This window comes from Canis lupus, chromosome 24, assembly GCF_003254725.2.
Source record: "Canis lupus dingo isolate Sandy chromosome 24, ASM325472v2, whole genome shotgun sequence".
In the NCBI taxonomy this organism is placed as follows: Eukaryota; Metazoa; Chordata; class Mammalia; order Carnivora; family Canidae; genus Canis; species Canis lupus.
In genome coordinates this window covers 23,580,896-23,600,847 of record NC_064266.1, presented here as the reverse complement: position 1 = coordinate 23,600,847, position 19,952 = coordinate 23,580,896, and the positions used below count along the sequence as shown (strand labels likewise).

Genomic DNA, 19,952 nt, shown 5'->3' with positions numbered 1-19,952 from the left:
TATGAACTATAAAATACATCTATTCAATGAAGCTGTTAAAAATGGTTTTAAAAACATGATACTAAAAAAAAAAAAAAAAAAAAAAAAAAAACATGATACTATGGGGCAGCCCAGGTGGCTCAGCGGTTTAACGCTGCCTTCGGCCCTAAGCATGATCCTGGAGACCCGGGGTCGAGTCCCGCATCAGGCTTCCTGCATGGAGCCTGTTTCTCCCTCTACTTGCTTCTCCCTCTACCTGTGCCTCTGCCACTCTGTTTCTCAAATAAATAAATAAAACCTTTAAAAAACATGATACTATGAAATGCACTTTGGCTGAACAAGGTACATTTCAGTTTTACAAGAATTATTTTTATATAGAATATATTCACCTAAAACAGCTGATAAGACATAAATCAGAAAACAAAATAAAAATATACAGCATAAGTTACTAAAATCAGTCAATTAGTATCCCACTTTTCTCAAAAATTAAGAAAGCCATTTGGGATGGCTTAAATCTACCAATAAGTACCACTTCTAAACTTTTTCATTTATTACAGAGAAGCATAGTATTTAATCACACGGACTCTGAGGTCAGGCTGCCTGGGTCTGTTATTGTAGCTTCATCATGTGCTAACTTCAGGACCTTAGAAAAGTACACCTGATTTTCCTGTGCCTTTTATCTCACATATAAAATAGGGACAAAAAGGACACCTACTTCATAGACTAGTTCTGAAGATTAAGCATAAATATTTAGAACAGTCCCTTGCACATAAGCATTCCATAAATATTAGCTATTATTTGTTTCTCAAAAATTAGATTTCATCAGTAAGTACAGACAACGGCCATTTTTTTCAATCTTTTATTTCACTTCAATACACAGGTAAAGCCTTAACTATGAAATGTATAGCATAAATTAAATAGATCTAATCCTGTGCTTCCAGAGAATAGTTTTTTAAAAAGACACAAAATTATCTGACACTTAATAATGAATGTCCAGGAAGGAAACAATGACCATACTTAAAGTCTACATTTTACATATGTATTGTCCTTTTAAAGTATTCCTACTCCAAATTTCCTCAATAAAAAAAGGATCATATTTCTAAATGCACACATTTTACCCACAGGACACTTTGGAAGATCTACAAAGATCTCTTCTATTCAGTGAGCTACTCAAAAGAGTTTTCCTGCCACAAAATAACTAGCTGATAGATGAAGCAATTTCACTCGTTCTATTTCCTGGGTGCCTAGCAATCTCAAAAGCAAAACAAACAAATGAACTGATACTAGAGGAGGAACAGGATGCAGTAAGCAAATATGAAAAATAAAAAAGGGTTATCCTGATGGCTATTATCAGCTCTAGGTGGATCAGCAACAAATGCTCAAGGGGCACATGGGTTGCTCAGTGGTTGAGCATCTGCCTTTGGCTCAAGTCCTGATCCCGGGTCCTGGGATTGAGTCCAGGACTCTTCCTCTGCCTATCTCATGAATAAATAAATAAACTCTTTTTAAAAAGGAGAGAGAGAGAGAAACTAAGGCTTGGAATTCTGTAAGGCAGCTGAAGTGCTGCCAGGTATGCAGCATACCCTGCACTAGCAGAAGCAAAAGAAACTTTTTCTGGGGCAATTAATCCCCAATTTAGGCCCCTAGGATCCCCACAGATTGTGATAAAAAATAAACTGGCAATCAGAGAGTAGCAAATGTGTAAGAAAACAAGCCTCAATGAAGGAGAGACATAAAACATATCCCCAAAGATTTCTGATAATTGGAATTTTTTTATATTGGAATTTTCAAATGGAGATTAAAAAACTGTATCAAAAGAAAATTAACAAGCAAAGAACAAGAAACTATCAAACAAGCACCAGCAATTCCATTCCTAGGAATATATCCAAAAGAAGTGAAAAAAAAAATGAAAACATGTGCACAAAGAAAACTGTACACAAATATTTACAGCATCATTACTTATGACTCATTAATAGGCAAAAAGTGGAAAAATAAGTCACATGTCCATCAGTAAATGAAAGAAAAACAAATTGTGGCATATACATACAACGGGATATTATTCAGCCACAAAAAAGGAAGTACTGCTATATGCTTCAACTTAGATAAACCTCAAAAACAAAATGCTAAGAATCCAGACACAAAAGGTCATGTACTATATGATTCCTTCTTTATGATATACTCAGAATAGGCAAATCAAGAGACAGAAAGCAGATTAGTGGTGACCAGGTGATTGGGAATTGGAGGGATGAGGAGTGATTATAGAACGGACAACAGTTTGTTTTTCTGGATTGATGACAAAGTGTTAAAATTAGAGGTGGTGGATACTATCACTATGAATATACTAAATGCTACTGAATTGTTTATTAAGGTTAATTGTATGTTGTGTAAATTTCACCTCAATTAAAAGAATCACAATTTAAAAATGGCTCACACTTGATGAAACAATAAATGCTGTAAAGCTGAAATTGCACATAGCAATATGTACCAACAACTCCTCAGGGGACACATAAATGTATAAATGCAGAAATATTCAATGACTTTCTTTCATAATGGCAAAAACTGGAAAGAAACCAAGTGTCTTTTGACGTAAAAATGGATAAACTATGGTATATTCCCTTAACAGATTGTCATACAGCAATGGAAATAAGTTACAGATATAGTAATATGGATAAATCTTAAAAGGCAAAATCTATATTCATAGAGCTCAAGAAAAAGGACAAGTAATACACTGTTTAGGGATATGCATATTTATTAAAAATAATTTTTTTAGGGATACCTGGCTGGCTCAGTTGGTAGAACATTCGACTCCTGATCTCAGGGTTGTAAGTCTGAGCCTCACATGGGTGTAGAGATTACTTAAAAATAATAAATCTTGGGGATCCCTCTGTGGCTCAGCGGTTTAGTGCCTGCCATTGGCTCAGGGTGTGATCCTGGGGTCCCGGGACTGAGTCCCACATCAGGCTCCCTGCATGGAGCCTGCTTCTCTGCCTGTGTCGCTGCCTTTCTCTCTGTCTCTCAAGAATGAATGAATGAATGAATCAATCAATCAATCTTTTAAGGGCAGCCCTGGTGGCTCAGCAGTTTAGTGCCGCCTTCAGCCCAGGGCCTGATCCTGGAAACCTGGGATCAAGTCCCACGTCGGGCTCCCTGCATGGAGCCTGCTTCTCCCTCTGCCTGTGTCTCTGCCTCTCTCTCTCTCTGGAATAAATAAACTATTTAATAATAATAATAATAATAATAAATCCTTAAGAAAACTTAAGCAAGGAAATAATAAATTCAAAATTCGCGTAGTGATTATCTGTAAGGGAAAGATAACGAATGCTATATGGAGGAAAATACATAGGTGCAATGATATTGTTAATGTGCTAATTTCTAAGCTGTGTGGTAGTTCATGCATGAATAATTCTATTATTCTGGTTTATATATTACATATATTAAATATAAGAATATGTTATATATGATATGTTTTATATAATAATGTAATATGAGATTATAAAAAGTGCTTTGTAAATTATAAAAATGGACAAAAAATACAGCAAAATCTTACTCTAATCCAACAATGACCATATTATAGCCTTAATACTTGGACTTTTTTGTTTTTCAGGGTTCCAAATATTTTATTATAGGAAAAGAAGAATGACATCTTTTTTAGCTTTATTTATTTTAAATATTTATTAAGCATCTATTTGTGTCAGTCCTGATCTAAACACAGGGAAATAAAAACAATCCCTATCCTCATGGAGCTCACATTAAACTAAATATATTAACATTATATATAATGTAAAATATAATAGAAGACAGAAATAGGATGTAAAATAGAAATTTTCTATGAAGAAAACTGAATCAGGACTTGATGAGAAGGCTGCCGAAACATTAGACAGATGGCCAGAAAAGACTTCGCAGAGAGGGTAATGTCTAAGTAAATCCTAAAGTGAATCACAGGGAATACTGAAAGAAGGGAGGGAGCTCAAGCTGACAGAAGGAAACTGTAATGGTCTTAAAGCAGCCATGTTCCTGGAGTGTTCAAGAACCACAAGGAGAGTAATGTCACTCAAAAAAACTGCATGAAAGAATTAGAAGAGATGAGGCCATCAAAGTAGAAGAGTTTTGGAGATGGGGCCACACAGGCCTTGTAGGCTCTTAAGGTGCTACAGAAAATCACTAGGAGCTTGGAGCAGGCATCTGACAAGGTCTGTCTCGTGTTTTCACAAAACTACTCTGGCTGTATGCTTTTACAGAAGAAAAAAAAAAGGGAAGAGAGGAGAGCAGTGGACATCACTCTCCAGCCTTCTCTTCCTGCTCTGTGCCCCACAGAGGGAAACCTGCAAGGAATATATTAACCACTAATTGGCTTCTTTGGCTCTGGCTTGCACTGGGTTCATCTAATGAGACACTCACGGGGGAGACTGGGAGGAGAGTAAGATTTATCTCTTTATTATCCTCTTCTGCTGATTCAATATTTGGATTTTTTTTTTTTTACAAATTTATTTATTTATTCATGAGAGAGAGAGAGAGAGAGAGAGAGAGAGAGAGAGAGAGAGAGAGAGAGAGGCAGAGAACAGGCAGAGACAGAAGCAGGCTCCATGCAGGGAGCCTGATGCGAAACTTGATCCCAGGTCTCCGGGATCACGCCCTGGGCTGAAGGTGGCGCTAAACCACTGAGCCACCCAGGCTTCCCTCAATACTTGGATTTTAAAGTTAAACTAGTGGAAAGTTTTCTTGGCTTTTTGAGGAAAGTAAACTTTCTGAGCATACATAGAAAAGCACTCAAAGATAAGTCAAATAAGTTTCTCTCCATGAAATACTTAGCAGGTACCCAAACCCCACTGAGATCTAGTAATTTCAAATAGTAAAGCAAAACAATTTAAGCTAGTTTGTTAGCATTTATTATACTGGTAAAAAACATAGAAGATATATTGATATAAAAATAGCTATTTACATTAAAATTTTAAAAACCCACAAAACTGAGAATCTAATGCAAGAAAGTGAGATAAAGTCAAAATGGAATGAAACCAAATGAAATGTGCCAAAAGCCATCCCTAAAATAACTTTAAATACACCAAGAGTATACACAGTAAAGATAAAAATCTTACAAGAGTATGTTTCTATTTTATAATCATGAATTTAAGTAAAACAGATTTTTATTTGTCTTTAGGAAAAATAATGTCTTTGACAGTAAAACTTTTCAGTGGTGTATGTGGGAAGACAGGTGTTAAACTAATAATCCACCACCACCAGCAGCCTAAGAGGTAAAAATAGATGAATGGGCAGTTCCCGCAGATATGAGCAACTGCCTACACTCAATTTAAGTTAATTTAGATCTGAGTGCTAAAACAATTAAGTCTAACTAAATAAAGGATTCTTCCAGAGGTTCATAAAAGCCTATTAACTGCACTTGGGTAGAGGAAAACACCAGAGCAAACTATGAAGTTATTTTCTAAACCAGAGAAATAAGAAAAAATATCAAATAAAATATGACAACTACAACTAAAACTTATTTACATATTAAACTTGTTCTCCAAGCCAGAGGTGGGGTTGGGAAGGTAGGGTGGGGATATAAAGCTCTATAATTTTCAAATGAAGCTTGAAGATAAGTGGGAAGAAAAAACAAACATGCTGGGTAAATTTTACTTCACTTGAAAAATGTTTACTTATATAACTGCCATTTTTAGAAAATTTATCCACCAAGGGTGCCTAGGTAGCATAGCTGGTTAAGCATCCAACTCTTGGTTTTGGCTTAGGTTGTGATCTCAGGGTCATGAGATGGGGCTCCGAGATTGGTGCAGAGTCTGCTTGAGACTTTCTCTCCCTCTGCCCCTTCCCTGCCAAATTAAAAAAAAAAAAAAAAATCTTTCTAAAAATCTGAAATTTAAAAAAGAAAAAAAATATTTATCCAGAAAAGAAATGAACCAAAAATTTCTAAGTACCCAAAAAGATAATACTGTCTTACCAGGAAAACCAGCCTTCACAGCATATCTAAATAATCTAAATACATAGCAAGTTATTATTTGGTGACTTTTTTTTTTTAAGATTTTATTTATTTATTCATGAGAGACACACAGAATGAGGCTGAGACATAGGCAGAGGGAGAAGGCTCCATGCAGGGAGCCTGATGCGGGACTCGATCCCAGGACCCCAGGATCACAATCTGAGCCAAAGACAGATGCTCAACCACTGAGCCACCTACGTGTCCTTATTTGGTGACTTTTGATACTAAAATTCAGACAGTGATTTCTTTTTATAATATTATTTAAAAATTAACCGAAAGAATTTACATCTATAAGAACAAATTCTTCTAAGAACCATTTTATGTGATCTTCCACAAAAAAACTTCTAACTAGGGCTCCTGGCTGGCTCAGTCAGTAAAGCATAAGACTCTTGTTCTCAGGGTTGTAAGTTCAAGCCCCATTCTGGGTGCAGAGATTACTTAAAATAAAATCTTTCTTTAAAAAAACATTAAAAAAAAAAAAAACAACTAACATTCTCAGGGGAAAAAAAGATAATCTAAAAATCTTTTTAAAAAAATAAAAATAAAAATAAAAAAAATCTTTTAACAGTAGAAAATTATTAGAATACAAAAGCAATCTCCCTCATCCCCCCAGTTCTTACCAAACAATTGCAGGTGCTAGAAATTCTATTTTAGCGCTAAACTCTAATTTTTATTTCTAGCTTGTAGTTAAAGTTACAGAGGTGGAACCAAAGAACAATAAAAGTATAGTTCCCAACAAACATGCTTATGAACTGAATTTGATTTTGATTGCTTACGACTCATCATTTGATTCAAAGTTTCTAGATTTTCTCATGTGAAACCAATAATGCATTAGGAAGAATAGGAAACATCAACGGATATCTGTGTTTTAGTCGTGACTCCGCATCATACTAGTTGGTGTGATATTGGGCTTACTATTTAAATCATCAGAACCTCATTTTCCTTATATGCAAAACACAGGTTAGGCCTTACAAAGCTATGATGATTGGGGTGCCTGGGTGGCTCAGTGGTTGAGCATCAGCCTTTGGCTCAGGTCGTGATTCTGGGGTCCTGGGACTGCGTTCCACATCAGGCTCTCTGTTAGGGAGCCTACTTCTCCCTCTAACTATGTCTCTGCCTCTCTCTGTGTGTCACTCATGAATAAATAAATAAAATCTTAGGGAAAAAAAAAGTTATGATGGTTAAATGAGTGTATATGTAAACACATCAACATAGTGGTTGGCACATGGCAAGCATCCAAAAAATGGCAGCTATTTGGCAACTCCAATCTTAAAATCCATTGTGACTTTCCAACTGAAAATCTCTCTTTACTTCAAATTATCAGGTTAAATTCTATCAATTATTTTCCTATCTGAGTAAAAAATTGGTGACATACAAATGTTCACTTTTGTGGGCGATAAAGTCATAAACATGAATATGCAGCTAAGATTTTACTCTGAAACAGAAGACTGATATGCTTTGTTAATTATTAAACATTCTGTATTAGTAATAATTTCAACTTGTAGGGGATTAAAAAAAACCTGGGAAGCTATAAATAGTGAGTTAAAAGCAATTTAACAATAAAATTTAACTTGTATATTATCTTTCAGAATTATAATGTATAAAAACTTTGACTATTTAGAGTTCCTGTGAATGGTAGTCAATGAAAATGAACTTGTCAACTCTGAAGCAGTATAGTATAACCATTTCAGAAATTTCTCTCCACCTCCATTAACCTCAAAGAACCAATCTAAAAAATACCACCGGGACCATCTTGAAGGTCTGCTATTAAAAAAAGGTATTAAGTTGGGATGCCTGGGTGGCTCAGGAGTTGAGCATCTGCCTTCAGCTCAGGACGTGATCCCATGGTCCCGGGATCGAGTCCCACATCAGGCTCCCTGCGTGGAGCCTGCTTCTCCCTCTGCGTATGTCTCTGCCTGCTTCTCTCTGTGTCTCTCTCATGAATAAATAAATAAAAATAAAATCTTAAAAAGAAATTAAAAAGGTATTAAGTTAAAAGTAGAAAGTCTTCCAAAGCAGAAACAGAAAAATAACAGCACTTGACAAGTGCAAAATGTTTCATAATATAATTTCTAAGTACACAAAAAGAACTTTGTCAGACTAATCAAGGAAACCATTAATCTGCTGTCTTGAGGCCTCTAAAATCTACATTTCAAAGTGAAAATACACTTAGCACATTAGTAAGTAATGGAATTATCTAAAAGGAATCCACTAAGAAGTTTTAAGCATACTAGCTACCTAGGCACTAATTCACGTGCCAAACTTCTTTCAATTACAGTTCATATTTGTTATTCCCTTTAGCAAAAACCAATCATAAATTGTAAGATATATTGGCATACATATAATGATTGATTTTGTCATTATTGTAACACCAAGACACCTTCGTAAATGTAGCCTACAGAAATGGCAAAGGAATGGCAAATGGACTTCAGCCTGTATTGGCAGTCTGGTACAGTATTAAGCAGGATTACAAAGTACTAAGAAGGAAAAAATTTAAAAATTAAAATAAATTTTAAAAAAACAACAAAGTGGGATCCCTAGGTGGCGCAGCGGTTTGGCGCCTGCCTTCGGCCTAGGGTGCGATCCTGGAGACCTGGGATCGAATCCCACATCGGGCTCCCGGTGCATGGAGCCTGCTTCTCCCTCTGCCTGTGTCTCTGCCTCTCTCTCTCTCTCTCTCTCTGTGACTATCATAAATAAATAAAAATTAAAAAAAAAAAAAAAAAACAACAACAACAAAGTACTAAGAAGGATTTCAAGCCAAATTTAAACTAAACCAGATACTGCTACAGGCAAACTGTGTCTGCCACTGGCACTGGAAGGGTGTGGCATCAGAAGTAATATTAACTGTCATCATTAGCCTACAAAATAAATACTTTATAAATCAATTCATTACACAGTTAACGGTGATTCAATTTTCATGGGCTAGCTTTTCAACCTATAGAAAAATGTTTTATTCACATAAACAATGCACTAAAAGTTTTTTAAAAATTAATGTCTCTTTTTAAAATGGAAATAATTTCTTTAAGGTGGAAAAGAATAGCAATAGTTACATACAGCATTCTATGGTGGCTACTGTAAGAATCATTAAAGAGCCTATAGAAAAAGTAATTACTTACTTTCTGAACATGTAGTTTCACCATTGGTAACAACTTCAGACTCTAACTGCAGCCCATCAAGACAGACAGACAAGTCTCCTATTGTCTCTGTTGGCTCTTTGTCACCTACAAGCTGTAAAGTCACAACTACTTCCTCAACTGTAAGAGAATATAATTCCAGAACAAAATGGTCACTTTTAAGTCATCTTTACTGTTAAAAATAATGTCGGAAAACTTAACATTTTTGTGTTTATAAATTGTTTTTAGTATACTTCACTGAGGTTTCAGGCCTTTTGACACAAAACATTTAAAAATAGATCAAAATTTGCTAATGCTTAATATCTGTAATGTAAAATACTAAACAGCTCAACCATCTCATTTGTTATATTCATCCCATCCTTGCATAAAATAAGCCAGCAGGATTATTTAGCAATATATGCCTGAATTTTATTGCATAAAAACATATAACTTAAGAATGAATCATATCTTGGGGTGCCTGAGTTGTTCAGTCGGTTAAGTGTCCAACTCTTGATCTCAGCTCAGGTCTTAAGCTCAGGGTCATGATGGTTTCCACAGTGGTGTGGAACCTACTTTAAAAAAAAAAAAAAAAGAAAAAAAAGAAAGAAAGAAAGGATTATATCTCTTAAATGAGATTTAAGAAATATGTTTTAAAAAAATTAAGAAATATGTTTGAGAGAGTCAACAGGTGGGAAAATACCTGTTTTAAAATCATGATTATACTAATCAAAACAAGCATGTATCAAGTTTTTCTATATTTTATATATACACACAAATAAAACCACAGCCTTTTAAAATTAGGAAATTTTAAAAATAAGCATTTGAGAAGAAAATCTGCCAAAATATTAACCACATTTGTCTCTGAAATGAGATTAATTTTCCCTTCACCTCTGCTCTATATTTTTTAGTTTTCTAAAATTAAGTATATAGTATTCTAATAAGTATCTATTTACTAAATTTATTTAAAATATTGGGTCAAAAATGAATTTGCTAAACCAAGATTACTCAGAATGCTTTAAATAAATAGTTCAAGATTTTTCTCGTTAATATTATAACCAAATAAACTCAAAAACAAATAGTGAACAGTCATTCTGCATCTTTTACACATGAATTTCATACAGAAAAACAAACAGCCTAGCGCAATTTCTTTACTTTTACATACATACGTTTCATGTTGTTTGACTTTAAGGTTTCAAAGATATCTAATGCAGCAGTTCCCAACAAAACATCAGATTTCAGTGTCTGGTGACTCCACACACGAAAATGTAATTTACTCACAGGGGTGACGATACTAAAAGTGAAGAAAGGTAAAAAAAATACGTATTATTTTCATTAAAATACCACAATGGAATCTTAAGTAAATTACAATTAAATTTTAATGACTAAAATCTTTTAACTGTAGCCCTTACAGTTTACTCTACAACCAATATTGCCCATTTTCTATAATCTTATGGAAAATACCTAAATGCAGGATGCCTGGGTGGCTCAGTGGTTGAGTTCTGCCTTCAGCTCAGGGGGTGATCCTGGAATCCCAGGATCCAGTCCCAATATCGGGCTTCCTGCATGGAGCCTACTTCTCCTCCCTCTGCCTATGTCTCTGCCTCTCTCTGTGTGTGTCTCTTGTGAATAAATAAATAAAATCTTAAAAAAAAAAATCTAAATGCTACACAATCGCATGGTCATTTTCATTTGTATTTGAACTACAAGGGCAACTTCATGCATGTATCATCAATAAGAGTAGAACTGCTAATCGTGCTACAAACTGTTAGAAATCTAGTTTTACTTTAGTAATATAAAAAAGTTAATTTATAAATTAAATCCTTACTTTAGGTCAGGTAGTATGGTGAGCCTAAGGTTATATGATTTCATTTTCACAGCAACCCTAAGAAATGGAAATTACCACTCCCATCCTCAGATACAGAAACTGCTATTCAAAGAAGTTAAGGAAATGGCCCAGCATCGCAATCAGCTATATGATTTGAGGATTGTATTAGATACCCTAAGTTTCACACTGCTAGAAGTAAAGCGTCCGCAATAATTGTCAAATACAGACTCACTCAGACCTTGCCAAATGCCAATAAAGAATACTATCTAAAAGCGCCTGGGTGGCTCAGTGGTTTGGCGCCACCTTCAGCCCAGGGCCTGATCCTGGAGACCCAGGATCGAGTCCCACATGGGGCTCCCTGCATGGAGCCTGCTTCTCTCTACTTCTGTCTCTGCCTCTCTGTGTCTGTCATGTATAAATAAAATCTAAAAACAAATAAAAAAATAAAAAAATAAAAGCACCTGGGTGACTCAGTTGTTTAAGTGTTCCCATTCTTGATTTCATCAGCTCAGGTCATGATCTCAGGGTTATGACACTGAGCCACATGTTAGGCTCCACACTCGTGTCAAGATTCTCTTTCTCCCTCTCTCTCTTGCCCCTCTCTCCCCCAATTTTCTCTCCCTCTCTAAAACAAAAAAACAAAAACCAAACAACAACAAAAAACTATCTGTAATGATAATTTCCAAAACAAATTTTGGGAAATTTGAATTTGCAATAAACTGTATACAAAGTATTTCAGAGACATCAATTAGAAAAATAGGAATACTATATTTTCTGCCATAGTACCACTCAATGCTATAAAGAAAAATTCTAGAAAAACTTGAATTTCTCTATATCTCGTTCTAAAAGGTGATCAAATTTGGGGAATAAACTCTTTCTCAGAAGTCTACCTATGCCTATTCCTCTCATCATCACATTTCTACCATCATTTTAAGTTTAAACAAACTAAAAAAATTTTATCTTAACACTGCCTCTTCTTCCGAGGGGTGGGGAAGGACAAGGTATTCTTTCTCTTTAAAATTCTGAGATGTTGGGATCCCTGGGTGGCGCAGCGGTTTGGCGCCTGCCTTTGGCCCAGGGCGCGATCCTGGAGACCCGGGATCGAATCCCACGTCAGGCTCCCGGTGCATGGAGCCTGCTTCTCCCTCTGCCTATGTCTCTGCCTCTCTCTCTCTCTCTCTATGTGACTATCATAAATAAATAAAATAAAAAAGATTTAAAAAAAAAAAAATTCTGAGATGTTGGGATCCCTGGGTGGCGCAGCGGTTTAGCGCCTGCCTTTGGCCCAGGGCGCGATCCTGGAGACCCGGGATAGAATCCCACGTCGGGCTCCCGGTGCATGGAGCCTGCTTCTCCCTCTGCCTATGTCTCTGCCTCTCTCTCTCTCTCTCTGTGACTATCATAAATAAATTTTAAAAAAAATTTAAAAAAAATTCTGAGATGTTATGTTCAGGAGAACATACTGTACATATCAAGAAAACATTTCTTTTTCTATTACTCATTTGAGAAATCATAATGGGGACAGAATAAAAGAAATTATTACTTTTACTTTGAGAGAGGATAAAGCATACTGTCAAAGATAATCTTTTCTGAATTATTTCAATTCTAGAGAAAATGTCTGCAATGGAAGTCATGTTAAAATTGCAGACCAATCTGTTGCAACTTAAAAATTCAGAACTTGGGACGGCTGGGTGGCTCAGCAGTTGAGCATCTGCCTTCAGTTCAGGGCGTGATCCCAGATCCAGGGATCGAGTCCTGCATCAGGCTCCCATAAGGAGCCTGCTTCTCCCTCTGTCTGTCTGTTTCTCTCTCTGTCTCTCGTGAATAAATAAATAAAATCTTTTTTAAAAATTCAAAACTTGAGCTATGTATTCCCCCAAACATCTGGGCTCAACAACAGCACTATCATAAGAGACGACAAAGAGAGTTTCTTTTTTCTTGACTTTTAAATCACTAAGGAATCAGGGACACCAGGCTGGCTCAGGGTTGAGCATCTGCCTTTGACTCAAGGTGTGCTCCCAGAGTCCCGGATCGAGTACCACGTTGGGCTACCCAGAGGGAGCCTGCTTCTCCCTGTGCCTATGTCTTTGCATCTCTCATGAATGGATGAATAAAAACCTTTCAATTTATCTTTCTTTCTTTCTCTTTGTTTCTTTATAAATAGCTAAGGAGTTCATATCATTATCAGCTTAAGAGCCTCAAAGTATACATCTAGTGAACAGAGCTAGCAGCTGGGAGAAACTAGATGAATATTCAGTCAATACTCAGTATTAATACTCAGTCAATTCTGCTGAACATCTCTAGTCATTATGGAGGTCATGAACTTTTATAGACTTCATTTGCTTTTCAAAAAAAATTTTATTCATATAATTTGAAATTTAGATACAATCTCTAACAGATCACAAAAAATACTGTAAGAAACTTTGTTGAAATAAATACAGATGAAAAACATTAGAATGATACTTATTTTTACTCATTTGCTCAAAATCATCATCAAGTACATCAAGATACCCTAGAAATCCAAAATTCATGTTAAAGAACAATTTAGGTATATCCAGATTATTTTGTCATTCATTAGGAATAAGTAACTATACACATATGCATGTACTGTGTGAAAAGAATATAGTTTCAAATATCTCATCTCATTTATAAATAAAACTTTTCTTTAGTCACTGGTTTATTTCTCTAAGGAAAAAAAATGCAAGAATTCCAAATGTTAGGTAATAAAAATAATCCCTGTGTATTTTATATGGTAACAACCAGTTATATTTTGAACTACATTTTAATATAGTTGGTCCCTTCATTAAATATGTTATATTGTTTTGAAATCCACTTGTTGGGATGCCTGGGAGGCTCAGCAGTTGAGCGTCTGCCTTCAGTTCAGGGCGTGATCCTGGGATCCTAGGATCAAGTCCCACACGGGGCTCTCTGCATGAAGCCTGCTTCTCCCTCTATGTCTCTGCTTCTCTATCTCTCCGTGTCTCTCATGAATAAATAAAAAAAAAATCTTAAAAAGAAAATGAAATCCACTTGTTGATAAATCATGTTTTCTTCCATTTTAGTAAAAATGTTAAAATTAATCTATAATTCTCTTCAGTGAGTGTTCAGTATGAATATGTGGGGCTTTGTCAGTAAGTGTTAAAAACTGAGCTATCTGCTACTTCTATGAATTCATTCTACAGATAAAAACACCAACATACTGACACAGGCATGTGGATGTATACTGCAATGATGTATAATAACACAACGTTAGAAACCAAGTGATCGGGGAACTAGTAAAATAAATGATAACTCATTCTTATTAAGGAATATTATGCAACTACATGAGGTATGTTAGATCTATATATATGCAGAGATAACCATGCTATGTACAGTATAAAAACAGAGTTATAGAATAAAGTGTCTGTTTTTTAAAAGGAATAAAAGCCTTTGTGTAGGTTCTATGTGGGCATTGGAATTAAAAACACAAAAACAAAACTATTTTTAAAAATTAAACTAAAAAAATTAAGTGAGGGCAGCACAGGGGGTGCTCAGCGGTTTGGCGCTGCCTTCAGCCCGGGGCGTGATCATGGAGACCGGGATCAATTCCTGCGTCGGGCTCCCTGGATGGAGCCTGCTTCTCCCTCTGCCTGTGTCTCTGCCTCTCTCTCTGTGTCTCTCATGAATGGATGAATGAATGAATGAATGAATGAATAAAATCTTTTTAAAAAATAAATAAATAAAGTGAGCTACTCATAGCTCTGTACTTAAATGCTAATTTAAGGAAATAGCTGCTAAGACTCTTTCTAGGCCCATGACAATGGGCTCTCCAGATACTGTTCAGTAGCAATAATGATACCATCATCAACTAAACTAGAGAAGATAAAGGAGAGACTGGAAAAACAAGTATCAGGATCTCTGGGTGGCTCAGCGGTTTGGTGCCTGCCTTTGGCCCAGGGCGCGATCCTGGAGTCCCGGGATCGAGTCCCACATCAGGCTCCCAGCATGGAGCCTGCTTCTCCCTCTGCCTGTGTCTCTGCCTCTGTGTGTGTGTGTGTGTGTGTGTGTGTGTGTGTGTGTGTGTGTGTCTATCATAAATAAATAAATCTTCAAAAAAAAAAAGAAAAAGAAAAACAAGTATTTAAAGAGAAACAAAAAGGGGACTAAAGAAAGGAGTCCTAGAATAGGGGTAGAAAAAAAAAAACACATGAAAGAGGAGGAGGAGCAAAGAAAACAAGTGAAAAATTTTCAAAGCTTCATTTCTATTCACCTACTAAACTAAATATACTATAGAAAATATATTCAAACCTACACTGTAAGGGGTTGCTTCCATTTGGGACTGTTCGTATTGTTGCATTTTTCTGTCTTCTTTGACTGTCCATCTACTGTGACTTCCACATAAGGGCTTGGTCCAAACCAATTCTTTTTATTTTCTTTAAGTTTTGCTGAAATGACTAGGCAAAAGAAAAGGTAAAAATATTTAAATATTCAAGATGTTCATCCTTCAAATCAATTTAATTTCATAAAGGTTACACAGAACAGTATTACTTTCACTTAGAGGGGCAGTTTTCCTTTAAAAATATTTACTAATTTTATTCACTCATGACCTTTCTATTTCCTCCCATCCTAGTAAATAAACACAGTAATTCCTCCGTATCATCCACCCAAATTACTATTAATAGACCCCCAACATCAGTATCAAATAGTCTCAGAACTCTAATGTCAATCATAAAGCACATCAACAAGTATCTGAATGCCTACGATGTATCAGATATTGCTCTAAACTGTAAACAGGGCAGCCCGGATGGCTCAGCGGTTTAGCGCCTGCCTTCAGCCCAGGGCCTGATCCTGGAGACCGGGGATCGAGTCCCACGTCGGGCTCCGTGCATGGAGCCTGCTTCTCCCTCTGCCTGTGTCTCTGCCTCTCTCTCTCTGTCTCTCATGAATAAATAAATAAAATCTTTAAAAAATAAATTAAAATAAAAAAATAAACTGTAAACAGAGGGATGCCTGGGTGGCTCAGCGGTTAAGCGTTTGCCTTCGGTTCAGGGCATGATCCGGAGTCCCGGTATCAAGCCCTGCATTGGGCTTCCCGCATGGAGCCTGCTTCTCCCTCTGCCTGTGTCTCTGCCTCTCTCTGTGTCTCTCATGAATAAATAAAACCTTTAAAAAAATAAACTGTTGGGAATCCCTGGTGGCTCAGCAGTTAAGCACCTGCCTTTGGCCCAGGGCGTGATCCTGGAGTTCGGGATCAAGTCCCACGTCGGGCTCCCTGCATGGAGCCTGCTTCTCCCTCTGCCTGTGTCTCTACCTCTCTCTCTCTCTCTCTCATGAATAAATAAAATCTTTTTAAAAGAATAAAACTTAAAAAATAAACTGTAAATAAAATAGTTTACAGTATAGAAAAGACTGGTTCTCAGGGAGATAATATCCTAAAGTCCTTGTGCTGAAAAACAGGCTAATAAGGCAGAATATGATTTGGTAGTAAAAAAGGCCTCTGAGAAAGTACTTTTAAAACCTTTTATTCAAGATTTTATTTATTCATTCATGAGAGATACGGAGAGAGAGACAGAGACACAGGCAGAGGGAGAAGCAGGTTCCCCATGGGGAGCCCAATGCGGGACTCAATCCCAGGACCCAGGATCATGCCCTGAGCCAAAGGCAGCTGCTCAACCAATGAACCATCCAGGTGCCCCTGAGGAAGCACTTTTAAGCAAACTTCTAAATAACAAGGAGCAACCAGGAGAAGATTGAAGTGAGAAGAGAGCGATGCAGAGAGAAGCAAAAAAGCTGGCATATCTGAGGAAAATATAGCTGCAACAGGGAAGTACTGTAAATGAGGTGAGATCTCATTTAGCTTTGTAAGCCCAGATAAGCAACTTTGATTTTATTCTAAGCATGCTGGAAAGCCATCAGAGGAAAAGAGTTATAAAGTAGGATTATTTTTAGCACCTCATATATCTCATATTAACAAGAACTTTTTACAAAGTGCATCTTAAGATAACTGACATCTTCACCTGTAAGTTACCTTTGCCAAAAAATAACCTTATGCAAGCCCTTTGGAAGGTGTAACAAGTAGATTCGAATTTAGCAGAGCATCTCATACTTCCCACAAGTGAGAACTCATTGCTCCCCTATAAATGAGATGACCACAGTCATGGAAATATTCTACCACCTGGGTATCTATTCCAGTAGCAAACCACAGAGAATGCCAGTGCCCATCAAGGTTAAGGGGCCCTTAGAGTTGCTAGAGGAGTCTGTATAACAGCTACCCAAGGAGCTCAAATATAGTCCAAAGCACAGACAGTCTAGGCATCCTAGCAGGTCCAGTCCCAGGTAGCAGCCGTGAATCTCTTGACTTCAAAATATCACATATTTCTGTCCTTTGGTACTTATATGCATTTTTTTTTTTTGTAGTATGAAGCCAATTACAGGGTTACTACTCCATCAATACATGCATATTCTACAAATTGGAACTTCATCATTATTTTGAAACACTTGGTATAATAAAGTTCAGTCAGATTTGAAATCAATATGCAGTGTCAAAGAGTATCTGTCAATGAAAGAAAAAGAAGAGCTGCAAGAGATATTATTGAAATAGGCAGTAAGGAGCCACCAAGGAATTTTAAGTAAAAGAGTGTTCTTCAACAAATTTACTGAGCGCCTACTACATACATATATCAGGTATTATTTAGGGCACTGAGAATACAGTAATGATCAGATTAATACTAAAAGATCATTCTGAAACTGCTTTGGGAAAAATAATTTGAAAGGGAAACAAAAGTAGGAGTTAAAAAGACTACTGTAGTCATCTACTCAAGAGACGACAGTGGTTTGGACAGGGTAGTGAACATGGATATGGAGAGGATTATTTTCTAAGGAGAACCAATAGGATTAGATTACACGAAGAAGTTGGGGAAAAGAAGCAGCAAGGATAATTCTCAAGTTCCAAGCATGAGTAACTGGATAGAAGATAGTGTCATCTAAAAAGATGAAAAAGATATGGGAAACAAATTTGAGGGGGTGGCATGGGCAAGAAGAAATCAAGAGTATTATACTGAATGTATAAAATTTGAGACATCTAAGCATAAACACTAATAAGTCTTTTTCAGAACAGAAAATATTCAAATGGGGACCAGACATATCTGATTAATACATACCATAAAGTTCTAATATCTTAATACAGAGCAAAATTCAATCACAGGATTGCCATAGAAAAAATATAAAACCCTTATTTTTAATACATTTCTGGTCTGAGGAATCCCTGGGTGGCGCAGCGGTTTGGCGCGCCTTTGGCCCAGGGCGCGATCCTGGAGATGTGGGATCAAATCCCACATCAGGCTTCCGGTGCATGGAGCCTGCTTCTCCCTCTGCCTGTGTCTCTGCCTCTCTCTCTCTCTCACTGTGTGCCTATCATGAATAAATAAAAATTAAAAAAAAAAAATTTCTGGTCTGAGAAAAGGTGAAACAACCTGAACAATTATGCAAAGCCCACCAGTGTATTTCAGGGGCTCTAATGACCCTCTGAATACTCACTAAATCTAGAACAAAGCAGTTTAGGCATCACAGGAAGAAAATGATCTGCCCTCAGTGGTATTTTAGGATTCAAAATTTTGAAAGTTATTTGGCTAAATAATCCTACCCAACCCTGTTAGAAACCAATTTAGGAAACTTCAAATAGGAAAATAAAAGGGGTAAAAGAAACTAACACCAACTGTTAGTGTTTGCTCGGTATCTGGCATTTACACATTGTCATCTCAATACTCAAGACAATTCTGTGAGATAGGTATTATCATCTTAATTTTTACACATAAAAAGACAAACTCAACAGAACTTAAAAGTTTGCTGAAGGGTCACTTGTAAAGACTGAACAAGAGAAATTAAGTGCTCAAATCTGTTTGTTTATTTATTTATTCATGAGAGACAGAGAAAGGCAGAGACATAGACAGAGGGAGAAGCAGGCTCCTCGCAGGGAGCCTGATGCAGGACTCGATCCCAAGACCCGGGGATAACATCCGGAGCCAAAGGCAGATGCTCAACCATTCAGCCACCCAGGTGCCCTACCAAATCTCAGTTTAGATTGCATAAAATTTTGGTTATAGCCCTAATATTAGAAAATAGATTGTTTACTACTTCCTGAAATTTAAATTCCTATAGTAAATTAGAAGAATATAAACAGTAAACTGTAAGGCAGGGAATCAAAAAATGTCAGTATTATCTGTTATCTGGGCTATTGCAAAGGTCTCTGATAATTCTTTGTTTTTAACCTCACATCCGCAACCCCTCACAACTTCTAGAATTATCTTCCTAAAACAGATGTGGTGTCAACATTTTTCAAGCACTTCTCTAATGCCTGCAAAATGAAATTTAAACTCTGGGGCATTTTACATTGTTACATACCTTTTCAGCCCCCTCCTATACCAAATCCCATCCAGTCCCCTGGTATTCTAACCACCCTTAGCTATTTGCTATCCCTAACAGGGGCTGTGCACTTTCATGTGCTACTCTGGATGATCTACTCACAATGATCCTTCTTCCATTTTACCCAATAAAATCCTACTTCTTGAGAAATAAATGACCCCTTTTCTTTGATCCAATGCTTCTTAAACCTAAGAAGTTAAATTGTTCCTGCCTCTATGTTTTGTTTGTTTTGTTTTGTTTTTTTAGATTTTACTTATTTATTCATGAGAGACACAGAGAGAGAGGCAGAGACACAGGCAGAGGGAGAAGCAGGCTTCATGCAGGGAGCCTGACGTGGGACTCGATCCCAGGTCTCTAGGATCACACCCTGGGCTGCAGGCAGCGCTAAACCGCTGCGCCACCGGGGCTGCCCTCCTGCCTCTATGTTTCAACTGCATTTTCATATTTACATATGGTTTCTACAGTTTTTTCATCCTTAGTTTTCAGTAAATTTACTGTTTTTTACTTTAACTCACCCTATAATCCCTGTATGACAAGGATAGAGACAGTCTTTATAATTCCTATAGCATTTAGTAAGTTAAATGTGAGAGATATTTAACCTATCTGTAGAACCAAATGATTTGTCATGGTACAAAAGTTTCCC

The 19,952-nt window shown here is 36.7% G+C and overlaps 1 protein-coding gene across 6 annotated transcripts in view; it reads right to left on the bottom strand.

Annotated features, from left to right (window-relative positions):
- ITCH (itchy E3 ubiquitin protein ligase) overlaps positions 1-19,952 on the bottom strand; it is a 152,475-nt gene that overhangs the window by 73,737 nt on the left and 58,786 nt on the right. For 5 of the 6 annotated variants that reach the window (XM_049100537.1, XM_025469781.3, XM_025469778.3 and 2 more), the window contains 3 exons: positions 15,201-15,342; positions 10,251-10,375; positions 9,088-9,225 (listed from right to left, as the gene is read on the bottom strand). In XM_049100537.1, the coding sequence (XP_048956494.1) occupies positions 9,088-9,225; positions 10,251-10,375; positions 15,201-15,342 (405 nt within the window). The remainder of the gene's footprint in view (positions 1-9,087; positions 9,226-10,250; positions 10,376-15,200; positions 15,343-19,952) is intronic. The other variant, XM_025469782.1, reaches the window with a different exon arrangement.